The sequence below is a fragment of the Chlorocebus sabaeus genome, chromosome 10 (assembly GCF_047675955.1).
Source record: "Chlorocebus sabaeus isolate Y175 chromosome 10, mChlSab1.0.hap1, whole genome shotgun sequence".
Classification (NCBI taxonomy): Eukaryota; Metazoa; Chordata; class Mammalia; order Primates; family Cercopithecidae; genus Chlorocebus; species Chlorocebus sabaeus.
This window is the reverse complement of record NC_132913.1, coordinates 28,298,309-28,314,939: the sequence shown is the minus strand read 5'-3', so window position 1 is coordinate 28,314,939 and position 16,631 is coordinate 28,298,309. Positions and strand designations below refer to the sequence as shown.

At 34.9% G+C, this 16,631-nt stretch overlaps 1 protein-coding gene across 1 annotated transcript in view; it reads left to right on the top strand.

Moving 5' to 3' along the window:
• The window catches only part of LRP1B (LDL receptor related protein 1B), a 1,897,925-nt gene that overhangs the window by 1,074,842 nt on the left and 806,452 nt on the right, over positions 1–16,631 (top strand). Inside the window, exons 8-11 of the mRNA XM_073019651.1 lie at positions 961–1,183; positions 4,486–4,657; positions 8,896–9,039; positions 14,955–15,191. Coding sequence (XP_072875752.1) covers positions 961–1,183; positions 4,486–4,657; positions 8,896–9,039; positions 14,955–15,191 — 776 coding nt within the window. The remainder of the gene's footprint in view (positions 1–960; positions 1,184–4,485; positions 4,658–8,895; positions 9,040–14,954; positions 15,192–16,631) is intronic.

Below are 16,631 nucleotides of genomic sequence, written 5' to 3'. Positions count from 1 at the left end.
TATTTTATACTCTAGGTAATCTTAATTTTGCTTAGTCACTGTAAATCGGATTATTCTTGAGATTGTATTTAAGTCAAGGCAAGATGGTCTTCTATTTACAAATGTAATTTAGTCTCATGAGTGGGTAATCTTGTTAAATATTGTCAGGTTAATTAAAATTGATTTGTGTTTACTAAACATAGTGAATACTAATCAAATATTAGACACTGAGGTGTTGGAGTTACATTTTAAACTTTGACAGACACCATTAGCGCTGCATGAAAGAATTTGTTGTCTCAGAGGTCAACATTGTTTTTCAGCCTTTTCTCCAAAATAAATACTAAGAAAAAATGAGAAGAAATGACCTATACTTCTTAAATACAATTTTGTGATTTGGGAATATTTGGGAGAATTAGGGATACTTTTGGGTGGGGAATTGATTATTTATGTTTTATTTCTGTTGCTACAAACAGCACATTTGCTTTTCCGTCTGCTTAATTCCATTCCAAGTTTGCTATTCTCCACCACTCACAGCATCATTGAGCTCTACATAATAACTTTTATAGGAGACAAACATTACCAGGCAATTTGAAAGGCAGGTTGAAGATAAAGGCTGATAGCTCACGTGCCCTGGCCTGGTGACTTGGCTCACTTCTGAAGCTTACACTGAATGTGGTCGATGTCCATCAGCTCTATGAGGCTTAAAGAAACATTTCTCCTAATACAAAAATAAACCCACTATAATCATTCGTTTTGGGGAAATTTTACAGTTGTTGGTTAACCTGCTCCCTTATGCCCTGCAATATTCATTAGCAGACTTCTCTGTTTATGAGTGATATTATATGGAAATGGTTATGGGAAGCTAACAGATGTAATCACTGAAATAAATTAGAAGAAAAAGTTCTGTTTTTTACAGATGGCTCCATCAAATGTGCTTCCCTCCCCTACCCTCCGCTTTAACATTTAGTTTTCTTTCAACAGAAAACTTTTCTTTACTGACTACGGGAATGTCGCCAAAGTGGAGAGATGTGACATGGATGGGATGAACAGAACAAGGATAATTGATTCAAAGACAGAGCAGCCAGCTGCACTGGCACTAGACCTAGTCAACAAATTGGTTTACTGGGTAGATCTTTACTTGGACTATGTGGGAGTGGTGGACTATCAAGGAAAAAATAGACATGCTATCATTCAAGGCAGACAAGTAAGTACAATTTTCTTAGAAAATGCTCCGAGGGTAATACAATGAAAGAAATAATACAAAAAGGAAACCAACATTTGCAATATTGAAAATTTCTTGTGAAGTCGAGCTGCAATGAGTCATAAAAGTTACAGTATATTTCCTATATTGGAGAATGTTCTTTTCACAGTGATATTGTGATATTTCCACAAAATTGGAGATTCCTCTCTTACTCTTTCTCCCTTCTATTAAAAACAGATAAACAAGTAAACAAACACAAAACAAAGACAAAAATGCTATATTAGTAAAAAATAAAAGTATTAAAATAGATCCAATTTTATGGCCTATTTGCTAAAAACTAATTTAAGTAGTTCATTCATGAGAAGCTGAACTATCATCTGTCCCCTGTGGCATTGGAGATATTTTTCTAACAAAAGCAAATGCCTGTTCCCAAAAGTACCTTTGTTATTTTAATTGGTTTCATTAAATTTTGACTTCTGATGTGTTCAAGCACTTCCTAAAAAGAGAATTCTGTGAAAGTCACGAAGGTCAAAATTCTTCCTAAATGTGTTACTTTTTATTTTGCTGAAATACGTTTTTCAAACAATGCTCAGTGAATGCCTAAAAGAGATCTCTAAGTAGAAATCAGCCTTATTTACTATAATACATTTAAAAATCTGATTCTGTCTCACTGATTGCACTTATTTTATGTGAGATTCTTAGTCTATGGAGCTGAAAATGTGAATCTCTTTGGATTCTTTTGCAATGCAAGACAGGTATATTCTGTGATTATCCTTTAAAGTTCCTTTTACTTTCTATTCAGCTTTAAAAATGAAATCCTTTCTCCTTCCTTGACAGATAAAGAGATGCACTAATCTGTTTGGGGTTAGGGGGAAACCTGTTCAATGTTAAAGGTGGGCCAGTGCTTTCTCTCTCACCTTCAACTGCCCCAAAAATCTTGATTCCTTTCAAAGTTCTTAGTTACCAACCTTAGAGGACCTGACCTCTGAGAGGATTATCATGGCCCTTCTCTTTACTTATTTGCAATTAAAAAGTTAAACCTTGTTATGAAGATAGGGAGTTCACATAATTTTTTTCATGACTACTTTAAAAAGTTTTGAAAACCTGAAGTGTTTAATTATTCTTTTGTCCCCATGTCTGTTGCCTGTATTTTGCTTGTTCCTTAAACATATGCTAAGTCTGCCACTAAATAATCCAACATAGATACAGTTTTTGAAGTACTGGGGCTGAAGGCAAAATGGTTTATCTACTGCTCCAGGCTTCTCCTACCTCTGCCTAGGGGATAATTAGCAGAGGTGTTTATTTTAGGGGAAATAGTATTTTCTGCAGGAAGATAGGGACATAGTGAGTGAATTTTACCTTTATTGGCTGAACATATTTTCCACCTTGACCAATTGCCTCTTATGTAGCAGGCTTTTTCTCCTGGGTTATGAATTGGCAGTCATGTAGACAACAATGCTGATATCCCATCACTACAGGCTTCCTGGTTAATGGCCCCAAACTTTGAGCAAAACATGCATGAGACTAACGGCAAGGGAAGAATCTTGAGCTTGCTTATAATTTTTGTAGGACAAAGTATTATCCAAGTCAAAATTTGGCCATAGACATTTTTAGTAAATTTGATGTCAGCTAGGTGGAAAATGATATTAGTAAATATACACTTGACTACACCCACACATAAGTACAACACATGCCCATACTGTGGAATAACATGTACATAGAAAAGAACTATTTGGGCTATAACGTGGAATAGTTCTCCCTAGTAATTCTCATATTTTATGTCCAAACTAAGCATGAAGAAATGAGATAAAACCCAAAAACATCATGTAAAGTCAGTCTTCTTTTAGTCACATCTCATACAAGAAGACCAAAAATAGAACTAATGAGTCATATATGCTAGAAAGATAAATCAAATGTTTTTGTTTAAACTACAGAACTGGCAAGATTTTCTGGTTAAAATAGAACATTTTGTGATTTTTGTTCTATAAGTATTTTTATAATCAAACCACACGTACTTTTTCAAATTCTCTTAACTGCAAATGTATGTATTATAAGTGTGCGATGTAATGCCAAAAGTAGTGACAGATGCTTTTTCAACAAAATCTCTGCAGCAAGTCAATTGGCAACTTCACTATACCCTGGAACAGAACCATTTTAAATTAAGTAAAGGAGTAGCCAAAGGCAATGTGCCTAGCATGTGCCTTTTTATCAGAAAATCAGTACATGTATTCTTCCTTTGGCTCCAGGGGAAAACTTTCTAAGTTCAAGATGTCCATTCTTCCCCATAAACCCCAAGACCTTTGCCAAAGAGAAGAGCTGGACTGTTAACTAAGAATATGAATAGCAATAAATATAGTAATTCTCAAAAGAAACAGTTATATTCCTATTATAAATTGGCTTTAGAAATAATGCTATTTCTGAGTGAAATGTTGACATTTATTTACAATGATTGCAAATATGTGATTTCTTTATATATTACTTTCAGTGCTGGAGCAAGTGCTAGTCTAAACATAGCTTAGGACAAAAAAAATTGGATTTTGACTTTATAAAACAAATCTTCAGAGGTGCTTTCTCATTAGTCGTTTCACAGGCAGAGCTATGTTTTTGCAGCTTCTACATATCCATTATTGTATAAACAAGTAGCCCTTAAAATATCTCAAATTATATATAACAGTGTCATAGGTATATTATTGAATATGCTTGAAAGTGTTACTCTCAGAAGCCTTTGAAAAATAACTACTAAATATGCTTTCTTAGTGACACATAAATAAAATTCTCTCCCTACATGTGGAACTGTTTTAAACACTACTACATCATGTTTTCTTTTCTTTTCTTTTTTTTTTTTTTTTTTTTTGAGACGTAGTCGCGCTCTGCCGCCCAGGCTGGAGTGTAGTGGCCGGATCTCCGCTCACTGCAAGCTCTGCCTCCCAGGTTCACGTCATTCTCCTGCCTCAGCCTCCCGAGTAGCTGGGACTACAGGCGCCAGCCACCACGCCCGGCTAATTTTTTGTATTTTTAGTAGAGATGGGGTTTCACCGTGTTAGCCAGGGTGGTCTGGATCTCCTGGCCTTGTGATCCGCCCGCCTCAGCCTCCCAAAGTGCTGGGATTACAGGCGTGAGCCACCGCACCTGGCAAAAATAAGTTTTAATCAGTGAAATGTTGAACTCCTTGAGAAAAAGTAAATAACATCCTTGCGGTTCTCCTGCTGTAGCCATTTCCCATACTAGTAAATAGCAATCAGCTTTTCTTTCAAAGTGAAAACTACATAATTAAAAATCATAGTTATGTTTTCCCCTCGTTATAGGTCAGACATCTTTATGGTATAACTGTGTTCGAAGATTATTTGTATGCAACCAATTCTGATAACTATAATATCATAAGGATAAACCGATTTAATGGCACTGATATTCACTCATTAATTAAAATGGAGAATGCGCGGGGAATCCGAATTTATCAGAAAAGAACTCAACCGACAGGTAAGTGGGAAGGCTTCTTTCTAACCTTCCTAATGGTAGATTGAATGGGGATATAGTCCTTGTGCTTTTGTATGGTGTTGAAGTGAGTGAGTCATAAATTCTCTGCTTTGACAGCGAAAGTGGGCATGTCTGCTTGTTAGGTGGAATAGAGCTCCCGTCACAAGTCTAAATGACAAATTGTTCGGTTCCTAGTGAATCGTTTAGATTCAGGAAGGGGCTTTCAGTCGTGATGTATATAGACAGGAAACCCAGATGCTAAGGTTATTTTTTTTTATTATTTTTTAATATCATTTTGGTAGACAAATTTAAAATCAGGTGAGTGCCTTGCAGTATCTGTCCAGTGTTTACTATAGTCATTAGGCTCTCCTAACTTAACATTCCAATTGTTCTTTAACACATATTCATTAAAAAGTAATTTTCAATGAGAAGGCTGCAGTTCTTCTCAGAAAAACAAACCAGTAGTTTTTTACAAGAGATTAGTGATGCTGTTCATCAATACAATTTAGGTTCAGTCATATATAAAATAAGAAAATATCAAAAACCACCAGCAAATTTTTTATTATATTCTATACTTATATTTCAAATCAAAACTAGCCTAGAATTATCTAAGCATTAACATATATCTAATCATGGCTGTACATTGTCACAAATATGTTTAGAACAGATTCAAATATAAAATTCTGTAGATAGCCTTCTTGGAGTTTAATATTAGGATTTATTCATTCATTAATTTTTCATGGACAATCTACTATGTTCCAGGAACTATTCTATGTATACTGTGAATACAGAAATGAATGAAACAGACAGAACAGTCTTGCCGTTATGAGTTTGCACTCCAGCGGAGAAGCTATAATAGAGAATAACTAAGTAAATTATGTATTATATTAGAAGATAATAAGTGCTATAGAGAAAATAAAGATGGTAAGGAGGATAAAGAGTGTTAGAAATGGGAGCAGTCTTCAATTTTATATGGAATAGTCAAAAGAAGTTCCATTAAAAAGATGACATTAAATGATGACTTGAGGTATTTGAAGGAGAAAGGCTTGGGGATTGTATTAGTCCATTTTCTCGTTGCTGATAAAGACATACTCAAGACTGGGCAATTTACAAAAGACAGAGGTTTAATTGGACTTACAGTTCCACATGACTGGGGAAGCCTCACAATCATGGCAGAAGGCAAGGAGGAGCAAGTCCCATCTTATGTGGATGGCAGCAGGCAGAGAGCTTGTGCAGGGAAACCCCACTTTTTAAAACCATCAGAACTCAGGAGACTTATTTGCTATCACAAGAACAGCATGGGAAAGACCTGCGTCCATGATTCCATTACCTCCTACTGGGTCCCTCCCACAACACATGGGAATTCAAGATGAGATTTGGGTGGGGACGCAGCCAAACCATACCAGAGATATCTGGGCAAAAACATTGCAGGTGGTGAGATGAGCAAGCACAAAAGCCATGAGGAAAGAACATATCTAGACAGTTCAGGGAGTGGCAAGAATACCTGTGTGTCTAAAGCAGAATGAATGAGGAAAAGAGAAGTAGGAAATGAGGCTGGAGAAACAAAGGAGGATCATAACAAGTAGGGCCCTGTAGACTATTATAAAAAAAAAAAAAAAGCTTTTGCTTATACTTTTAGTGAGATGGGAAGTCCTTAGAAAGCATTAAACAGAAAAATCTCATGGTATGACTTACATTTTTAAAGAACCAATGTGGCGGCTGGGTGCGGTGGGTCACGCGGGTAATCTCAGCACTTTGGGAGGCTGAGACGGGTGGATCAGGAGGTCAGGAGATCAAGACCATGGTGGCTAACACAGTGAAACCCCGTCTCTACTGAAAATCCAAAAACTTAGCTGGGCGAGGTGGCGGGCGCCTGTAGTCCCAGCTACTCGGGAGGCTGAGGCAGGAGAATGGCTTAAACCCGGGAGGTGGAGCTTGCAGTGAGCTGAGATCCGGCCACTGCACTCCAGCCTGGGCGACAGAGCGAGACTCCGTCTCAAAAGAAAAAAAAAAAAAAAAAGAACCAATATGGCTACTCTGTTTATAATAGGTACTGGGGAGGAGAAGGGTGGGAGGTTACAGAGGATGGTGGATTGGATCAAGATGGCAGCAGTGAAAGTGGGGAGAATGAGGAAATTCAGAATATAGGCAAATATAGAGCCAATAGGATTTTCTGATACATTAGATGTGGAGTATAAATAAAAAGATAATCAAGGATAATGCCAATGGTCTAGCTAGAGCAGTTGGAATAATTTAGTTATTTTTTAGATGGGAAAACTAAGCTTGGAGTGAATTTAGGACAAAGATAGTAAATGTAATTTTCATGAGTTACTTTAAATGTTTATTATAAATTATAGTGAAAATATTTAAATATACAATTCTGGAGTTGAAGGGGGGAAGTCCAGGCTTGAGATACCAATTTGAGAGTCATTGGTAGATAGGTGACATTTAAAGCCATGACTATGGATGTGAACGTGAAGGCAGTAAATACAAATGTAGAAATAAGCATTCCAAGTAATGTACACTGGTATGCTCCAGCAATAAGTCACAAAGAATAGGGAAAACCAAAAGAGGAGACTGAGATGAAGCTTCTTAAATCCAATTGACCATTAGATTTAGCAGCACGAAGCTCACTGGGATCTGATAAGGGCAGTTTCAGGATAAAGTGAATACATGAGTAGAATGGGTTTGAGAGAAGAAGGAAAAGAATTGTAGAAAATGATCATTGTAGCTTTGCATAGTGTGGATGTAAGCTAGAGGAGAGAAATGGAGAGCTACTTGAAGGAGGGATCGTTGTGGGAATTTGGGTTAAAAGATTTCTTTATTAGATGTAGAAATAATGGTACATTTGCATGTTGATGGACATGATCCAATGGAAAAAGCAAAAGTGTTGATGAGAGTGAGAAAGTGGAGAGTTGGTGATTAGTTGAGAGGAGATGTGATCTATTATATAAGTGGAGAGAGTTTAGAAAATAAAAATAACACTCGGCAGGGAAAAAATAGTTAAAATTGCATTTCACTTATATTCCCACTTAGAGAATGAATAATACAAATAGAATAGGCATAATTATTAAAAGCATAGTAGTTTTATTATGAAGAGAATATTGCCATGGTATTCATCACCATTTCAAACAAGTGGGTGATCTAAAAGAAACATAATTAAGAACCAAGAATGGGCTGCCCTTGGGGAAAGAGAATCTAGGATCCAGTTGGTGCAGCTTATGGCTTGCCCCTGTGTGTACAGTTGTTAAATTATTATTTTATTTTTATTTTTAAAAAGTTATCCTTTAAATAGATAATACAGGCATATAGCTTAAAAGGAAACCTCAAAAGGCACAAAGGATTTTTTTTTATTTTAAATGATTTTATGTAATCATTTAATGAAATGATTTTTAAATGAATCTCATTTTAAATGAAAAAAATACTGTATCAGCATTAATTAAACATCTCTTTGAAAAAAGAAACATAATTACAGTAATACATAAAATCTTACATTATTCCTATTATTTCTTTTCACTTTGATCCCTTTCTTTTCTCATCCTCTCCATATAATACTTTTCTTACCTTTTTAGTTTACTAGGTTTTATACTCATAAAATATTCTACTCCTCAATTTCTGTACATACACTCAGCCTCCACCATTTGACAACTTCACACACACACACACACACACACACACACACACACACATACACAAATACATATTTTATTTTGTGGTAAGAGTCTCAAAATGACAATAGACTTAAAAATTTTAATAATATTTTGCCACAGCACTTCTCAACAGAGTACAATCACAGAATCTCATTTCTTCTAGTTTAGTTGCCTATATGGTGAATCATTTCAAAGTAAATCCTTTCTCCGCTTAACTACCTAACCTGGAATTATTTTTATGGATCTTTGTATTCATTTTAGAAATTAGTATTTTAAAAAAGGATGAGACGCATGTACCAAAAATTCATGTTACTTTTATTTTGCTCACCGGTGAAGAGTTTAAATTAATATGAATGCATTTTATTTCTTAGAATTGTTTTTTAAAATGCCCACTTAGGAGGATTTTGTTAAATCCCAATCTCTTCTTCTATGGGTTTTAACTCTTTTGCATTTGATTATGGTGCTAAATAGTTGCGTATACAAAATTTTGCTAAGATTCCCTGTTTTTACACTGTAGAAATTTTGACAGACTGATGCACATAGTTATCCTTGAACCTGAATTTCACGCATGCTGTTTTTTATTTGTTGTAGTCAGAAGCCATGCATGTGAAGTCGATCCATATGGAATGCCAGGGGGCTGTTCACACATCTGTCTACTCAGCAGCAGTTACAAAACTCGGACCTGTCGCTGCAGGACTGGCTTCAACTTGGGAAGCGATGGCAGGTCATGCAAAAGTATGTTGTTAAAATAAAACATTTTGCCAGCAGCTACCCCCCTTATAATAGGATTTTAAGTATTAATTAGCAGCATCAACATCAGTCATAACATGAGACTTCAACAGGTGAAGTTTGCCTGCAAATATATACTGTCCATTTTTCTCAAAATAAGTATTTTTCTGTTGTGATAATGTGAATTAGAAACTAACCAGGCTGTAGAGTCACTAAATTTATTGATTTTTAGGGAAACATATGTTGGGGAAGATTTTTAGGAAGATGCTTCCCTTAATTCCCTAAAGAATGTATTTGAGCTAATGAGCTGGAACGATGAGTTGATAAGATTTCCTCTTATTTGAAACAATATGCTACTCCTCATAATAGGTGTGTTGCTTGTTTCGACAGAAATCCACGTATAGACAGGCTTCGTTTTATCTACCATCACTGGGGAGTGAAGTCACTTCATGATTTAATTTTTCATGATTTAATTTTTCAGGTAACTGAAGCTATGCTAATTAGAGATCAAACATTTAACAATTTTATCAAAAAAATTTTAATGATTTTATCAAAAAGTTTTCTAATCTCTTAGATATATCTCTGTTTATTTTTTAAATAGGCCAGAATAATTTATTTTAATTTAAATATAGTAATAAGGATTTTAAAAATTACTCTCGCAACTTAATATTTTGCACAATAATTAGTTAAGGTCTTTTCCTGGGGTCTTGATATTCAGGTATAGTAGAATGGTCCTGATTGAAATGATCCTACTGGGGACTGTTGGTCTTTAAATGTTCCCCAGACCCCATTATTTTTAATTTTATGATGACTGCTTTTTACAGTGTCTAGTTTGTCTGTACCTTTGTCATAGTGACAGCTTTTTATTTCTGTCAGTCCTCTCTCTCTGGTCACAATCCTGTCATCTCTTCCACTCTCTGGTCATGTGCTTACTGAGGACTGTGAAATTAGATCTCTAAATGTGTTAGAATTTTAAGTCTAAATGGTTAGAGCTACTAATAGAATATATAGTTTAAAATGAAGAATCAAAGAGGCTAAACTATGTTAATATGTATGTATTTTTGTGCTTTGTTTACATTTTTTTATTTGTATTCCTGATTTTGTATTAAATACTGGAAGTGTGAAGGTAACAGGTCTCATGTTCCTAGGCCTTCGGGATAATTGAGGGCACTGAGTTTGAAGCCTCACAATAAAAGAAATTTTGTGTGTGGGTGCATGTGTGTATATGTAGTGTGTGATTTTAAAATTGATCTGTATGCCACTTGGGAGATATAATCTCACACACACACACACATATATATATACACACAAGCATATGTGCATACAGACATACACACATTGGAGGAAAAACGTAAGATCAGAATTGCATATTATTCAATCATCTCTAATGTAGTATATCACCTGCAGTACATTAATACTCATCAGAAATAATTCCAGCTATTTGGAGCAACAAGAGATTTAATGCAAATAGGTGCCTACAAAATCATTTAAAAACCTGGACCAGTAGCTTCTAGACTACTGGGTCTTTGGAACATCCCCCCCAAACATTCCAGCTGAAAGCTGGAACATCTACCATACTCAGAAGCTACAGCATCAGGAAGCCATAAATGAAAATGTTAACTTTAAAAACATACCATTTCGCTGAGATCCAGGGATTAGAAAGCTGGCACCAAAACTATCAGATGCAGAGTTAAGTCACATCTGATAGCCCCTAACAGGAAAAAAATAAAAAAGAAGAGGAAAGGAGAAACACCCTGTTCCTCACGTCTTGATATGGAATGGGAGAAGCCTGCTGTGGAAAAATTCAATGTCTCCATTGGATTCATACCAGCAGAGGCGGCAAAAAGGGGACCTTTGCCTCACTTTCATGTTCTAAACTTGAGCTAGCATATCTCATTTTAGGTAGTCAAATAAAATCCACTACCTTTGGCTATATGAGTGTCTGTGAAATGTATTTTCTAGTATTCAATTGTCTATAGTACAAGAAGACACACTAGAAGAAACTTAAGTAGGTATTAAAGAATACCTAGGAAATGACCAATGAAAATAATGGGGAAAATCATTACTATTCTTATTTAAAACATACATACCTATAAACACACACAAACAATCACACATATTACATTAACGAAGTACTAGGTTTACCAATTACCAATTAAGACATCCATTAGAAGTAAAACCAAGGGCGAGTGTTGTGGCAGAGGCCTGTGATTTCAGCACTTTGGGAGGCTGAGGCAGGTGCATCACTTGAGCGCAGGATTTCAATAAGAGCCTGGGCAACATTGCAAAACCTAGTCTCTAAAAATCTATAAATGTTAGACAGGCATGGTGGCACACTCCTGTAGTCCCAGCTACTTCAGAGGCTGAAGTAGGAGGATAGCTTAAGCCCAGGAGGCAGAGGTTGCAATGAGCTGAGATTTGAGCAAAATGGGTGCTATAAAACCAGGATTCCTATGTATTGCTAATATAATTAGAAATTGATATCACAATTGGTAAGACATTTGCTAATAAGTATAATGATCATAAAACTGACAACATAATTAAATAAGTTATACTTCTTTACTTTTGATTAAGGAAATTAAATGTATTTATAATAACAGCAACTCAGAAACAATATAACTGTCCAACAATAGGTAAGCAGCTGACTATATTATGTTACTTCTCTAGTAAGGAATCTTATGCTGCCATTGAAAGAAATGTTTTTGAAGACTTTTTAATGGCTTGACAAAAAGTCATTACAATGAAAAGAATTTATATACAATATCCCAATTTTTGAAAAATACAGAAGTATATATGTATCTAATGTGGATAGAAAATACTTTAAAATGTTAATGATTTTCAAATGTATCAATATACTTTAAAATAACATAAAGTATTATTTTAAAAGAAAATGCCCTTGACATCAGGTAGACACTGCAAGGCTATGAGGGCAATGAAGACAAGGATGTTAATGTACTTTGCTCTGTAATTTCATCTAAGAAAATGTGTGAAATGCTAAATTGAAAAAAAAAATGCTTATATCATTATTATAATGATGAAAACAGAAAACTATTTGGAAAATTAGTTGGTAAATTATTATATGTCAAACAGAAACAAGGCTTGGCTTAAGATAATGGTTCAATATAGATAATAATCTTGATTCTAAAATTAATAAGAGCAGAATATAAAATTGAGTGTCTACTTTGATATAAGTAAATATACATTTAAAAAGTACCTACATACATTAAATATGAAATAGTCATACAAAGGAATGTTATACAGCAGTGAAAATGAGTGAACTCTGATTACAAGAAGAATGGATGAATATCAAGAGTATAATAAAAAATAAGTTTAATCACAAGATTCACACATGCAATTCAAACATGCAGAATTAAACAATCTGCTGCTGGGAAATACACCACGTATGTGTTAAAACTCTTTTAAAAATACATAATAAACACAACAATCAGGATATCAACTCTTTCTGAGTTGGAGGAGAGCGGGTTTGGGCACATTTATGTCTTCCAGTGTACTGGAAATATTCTTCACGTTTGTGCTAGGTACCTGGAATTTGTTTTATTTTTATTATTTATATATTAAAATATGTTATCAGTTCCTGTACTAGTTTGCTGAGAATGATGGCTTCCAGCTTCATCCATATCCCTGCAAATGACATGATCTCATTCTTTTTTATGGCTGCATAGTATTCCATGGTGTGTATGTGCCACATTTTCTTTAACCAGTCTCTCATTGATGGGCATTTGTGTTGGTTCCAGGTCTTTGCTATTTAAATAGTGCTACAGTAAACATACATGTGCATGTATCTTTATAGTACAATGATTTATAATCCTTTGGGTATATACCCAGTTATGGGATTGCTGAGTAAAACGGTATTTCTGATTCTATATGCTTGAGGAATCACCACACTGTGGCGATTCAGGATGGTTGAACTATTTTCAGAATGGCTGAACTAATTTACATTCCCACCAACAGTGTAAAAGCGTTTCTATTTCTCCACAATCTTGCCAGCAACTGTTGTTTCCTGACTTTTTAATCATTGCCATTTTGACTGGTGTGAAATGGTATCCCATTGTGGTTTTGATTTGCATTTCTCTAGCGACCAGTGATGTTGAGCTTTTATTCGTGTTTGTTGGCCATATAAATGTCTTCTTTTGAGAAGTGTCTGTTCATATCCCTTGCCCACTTTTTGATTTTTTTTTTTCTTGTGAATGTGTTTAAGTTCCTTGTAGATTCTGATTATTAGTCCTTTGTCAAATGGGTAGATTGCAAAACTTTTCTCCCATTCTGTAGGTTGCCCCTTCACTCTGATGCTAGTATCTTTTGCTGTGCAGAAGCTCTTTGGTTAAGTTAGATCCCATTTGTCAACTTTGGCCTTTGTTGCACTTCCTGTTGGTGTTTTAGTCATGAAGTCGTTGTCCATGCCTATGTCATGAATGGTATTCCCTAGTTTTTCTTCTAGGATTTTTATGGTTTTGGTTTACATTTAAGTCTTTAATCCATCTTGAGTTAATTTTTGTATAAGGTGTAAGGTGTAACCAAACCCTGCATGTTCTCACTTATAAGTGGGAGTTGAACAATGAGAACACATAGACACAGGGAGGGGAACAACACACAACGGGGCCTGTCAGGGATGAGGGGCAAGGGGAGGGAGAGCATTAGGACAAATGCCAGTTGCATGTGGGACTTAAAACCTAGATGACCGGTTGATGGGTGCAGCAAACCACCATGGCACATGGATACTATCTATGTAACAAACCCGCATACTCTGCACATGTATCCCAGAACTTTAAGTAAATTTTTTTTTAAAGTTATCGACGTTCTTTTATATATATTTAATATTCAATTACACTAATTTAAAAAACACGAGAAAATAAATATAAATGTTAATATACTTTGTATTTTTAGGTATATAAGTAATTGCTTATTTTTATTTTCTAAATTTTAATATTATTTTACTTTATTATGAATATCAATTATTGTGTGGTTATCCAAATATAGCTGAGTCTTTTGTATCTTCAGTTTTATTAATAAACCTCAGTATGTTTTTCCTTTTATATAAAAATTATTTCCTGTAAAATTATATACAGTAAACCAAGCATAAGATGCCCCGGTAATTGGAGAATCCTGTGTATATTTTTATATAGAAGTCCAAAACAGGGAATTCACTATAGAAAGAGCTACTTTGATGCTGACATTTTAAACTCAGGAGACAGTTTTTTGTATGGGGTTTTCATTTTTCTTTTGTTTTTGATAAGGCCTGTGTTGTTCATCAGAGTTACTGTCAGACAGCATCAGCCTCTAACATTCTAATTAAAATTTGAAGAAAAAGGGATGCTATCACTGGTATTTAATTTCATTTCTAAAAGAATAAGTAACATGTTCGGGCATCTGTAATATATTCACAAGCAAGTTAGTGATACTATATGATTCTTTGTTTGCCTCTGACAATTCGTAGATGCAAACTTGGGGTTGGCGTGTCTTAAATTTTCTGAAGATTTTAGCATTGTCAAATATAATGAATGGTACAGTTAGTATCGACAGAAAATGCTAGATAGATTGTAATGCATTATAAAATTAAATGTGCCGGATGTTTTAATAAATGCCTATTTTGCAAGTTACAAGTTATCTAATGATCTGTCAGGTTTTAGCTATCCAGACAGTTACAGACAAAAGGATAATTAACTACCTATAACCCATTCGCAGAAGTAATTTCTGTTTTAATTAAAGTAATGCAATTAGCTGGCCTTCTTGCATCAAAACTACAAGATACATTTGGCATATTTTAGAGTTTAATTTTTAGCATTGAATTTAAAAAAAAAAAAAAAACGCTAATTGTGCCAGTTAATTAAACGGTGGCATTATGCAGTGTAAAGAAGATTAAGCAGCATCCGTTGTTTATATTTGTAATCTTTCCTCTGCAGGACCAAAGAATGAGTTGTTCCTCTTTTATGGGAAAGGACGCCCAGGAATTGTTAGAGGAATGGACTTGAATACCAAGATAGCTGATGAATACATGATCCCCATAGAAAATCTGGTAAACCCTCGTGCTTTAGATTTTCACGCAGAAACCAATTACATCTACTTTGCTGACACCACCAGTTTCCTAATTGGCCGGCAGAAGATAGATGGCACAGAACGAGAAACCATCCTGAAAGATGGTAAGTGACACTGTGACATTAACATCAAACTACTCAGAGATAAAGCACTTTAAAAGGATAAATCTAGTGTGTGTCAGACTGGTTTTAACCAGAACTTAAGTTCTTCTGGTTGGTTCAAAAATATTTTTTAATGTTATGTCTTCAGTAACATTGTTTCTCTGTTTTCATATGCCAGTGTATTAAAACCTTCATTATAAAATGGCACTTGCTGTCATCTCCTATACTCTAAATATTATCAGGATTAAAATTGAACTATTATCCATCTTCTGGGAAATGTCAGTTTACACTGATATGTTTACAGTGCTGTATGGTAGAACGCAAAATTTAATAGGATTTCAGAGACTTTCATAACAGTTGGTTTTCATTAGACTATTGATCATGTCACTCAAAATGCATGAAAAATATCAATGTCCACATTGTCCTCACAATTCTTGCATTTTATTTTTTACTTTACACATCACCGAAATGAAGTTTTCTAGAGTTGCCCTTGGAATATCAGTATCTCCAGAGAAACTTAATACATTTATACCTATTTTTATTTATAGGTACCTATATAAAGTTATATACATGCAAACAGATATATGTACATTTTAATAAAAGCAATGTATTTTATAAATTATTTGGCTTAGGAACAAGTAATCTAGTAACAAAACAATGTTAACTTTGGTATCAGTAGAAAATATTGCAAATAATAAATCAAACCAGATCTTCACTGGCTGCCAGTCATTTTTAGGCATGTTAACAAATGATTCTGGACCTGTTTCCTCATATATAAAGTCTGCTTACTTCTTGAATATTTTAGAAATACATGATTTGAGGAACATTCATTGTGTGCTTATTTTATGAAGGACATCATGGTAGCTATATCTCAGGAGATAAAAGCAATTTTAGGGAATGACTTCTGCCTTCAAGGGGTTTGTAGTCTACCTTTAGAGATGGTACAAGCACACAAAAAGTTTAAAGGCATTGCAGCATTTAATGAATAAGTTTGAAGCTGTCTTAAAGAAATATATGAGCAATAGAGAATACTTGTGTAATGGGTATTCACAGGAAGCAAGAGATATCTTTATGTGGGTATAGTCAGAGAACTCCTTGGGCGGGCTACGGTATTTGGGCTAAATCTTAATGGAGAAACATTAAAGAGGCAGAGGAGACGTTTCTGCGACCAGAAATTCCATGAGAAAAAGATAAAAGCACAATCTCTAGAAAGAGGATGTGGGGGACCTAAATGGAAAGCTACTGGAGGTTTCCTTTGCAGGTAATAATAGCAGAAGAGAGTGGAAAGTGAAAGGCGCTAAAAGAAAGGGCCTGGAATGTAAGTGAAGGAGTTTGGAAAAAATCCCCAAGGAATAAAAGGAAATGCTTTCGAGTCAAAGAATAATGTGAACAAAGTGATATTTTAGGAGGATCAATCTGGTTGTTGGGTGCAGAATGAATCAG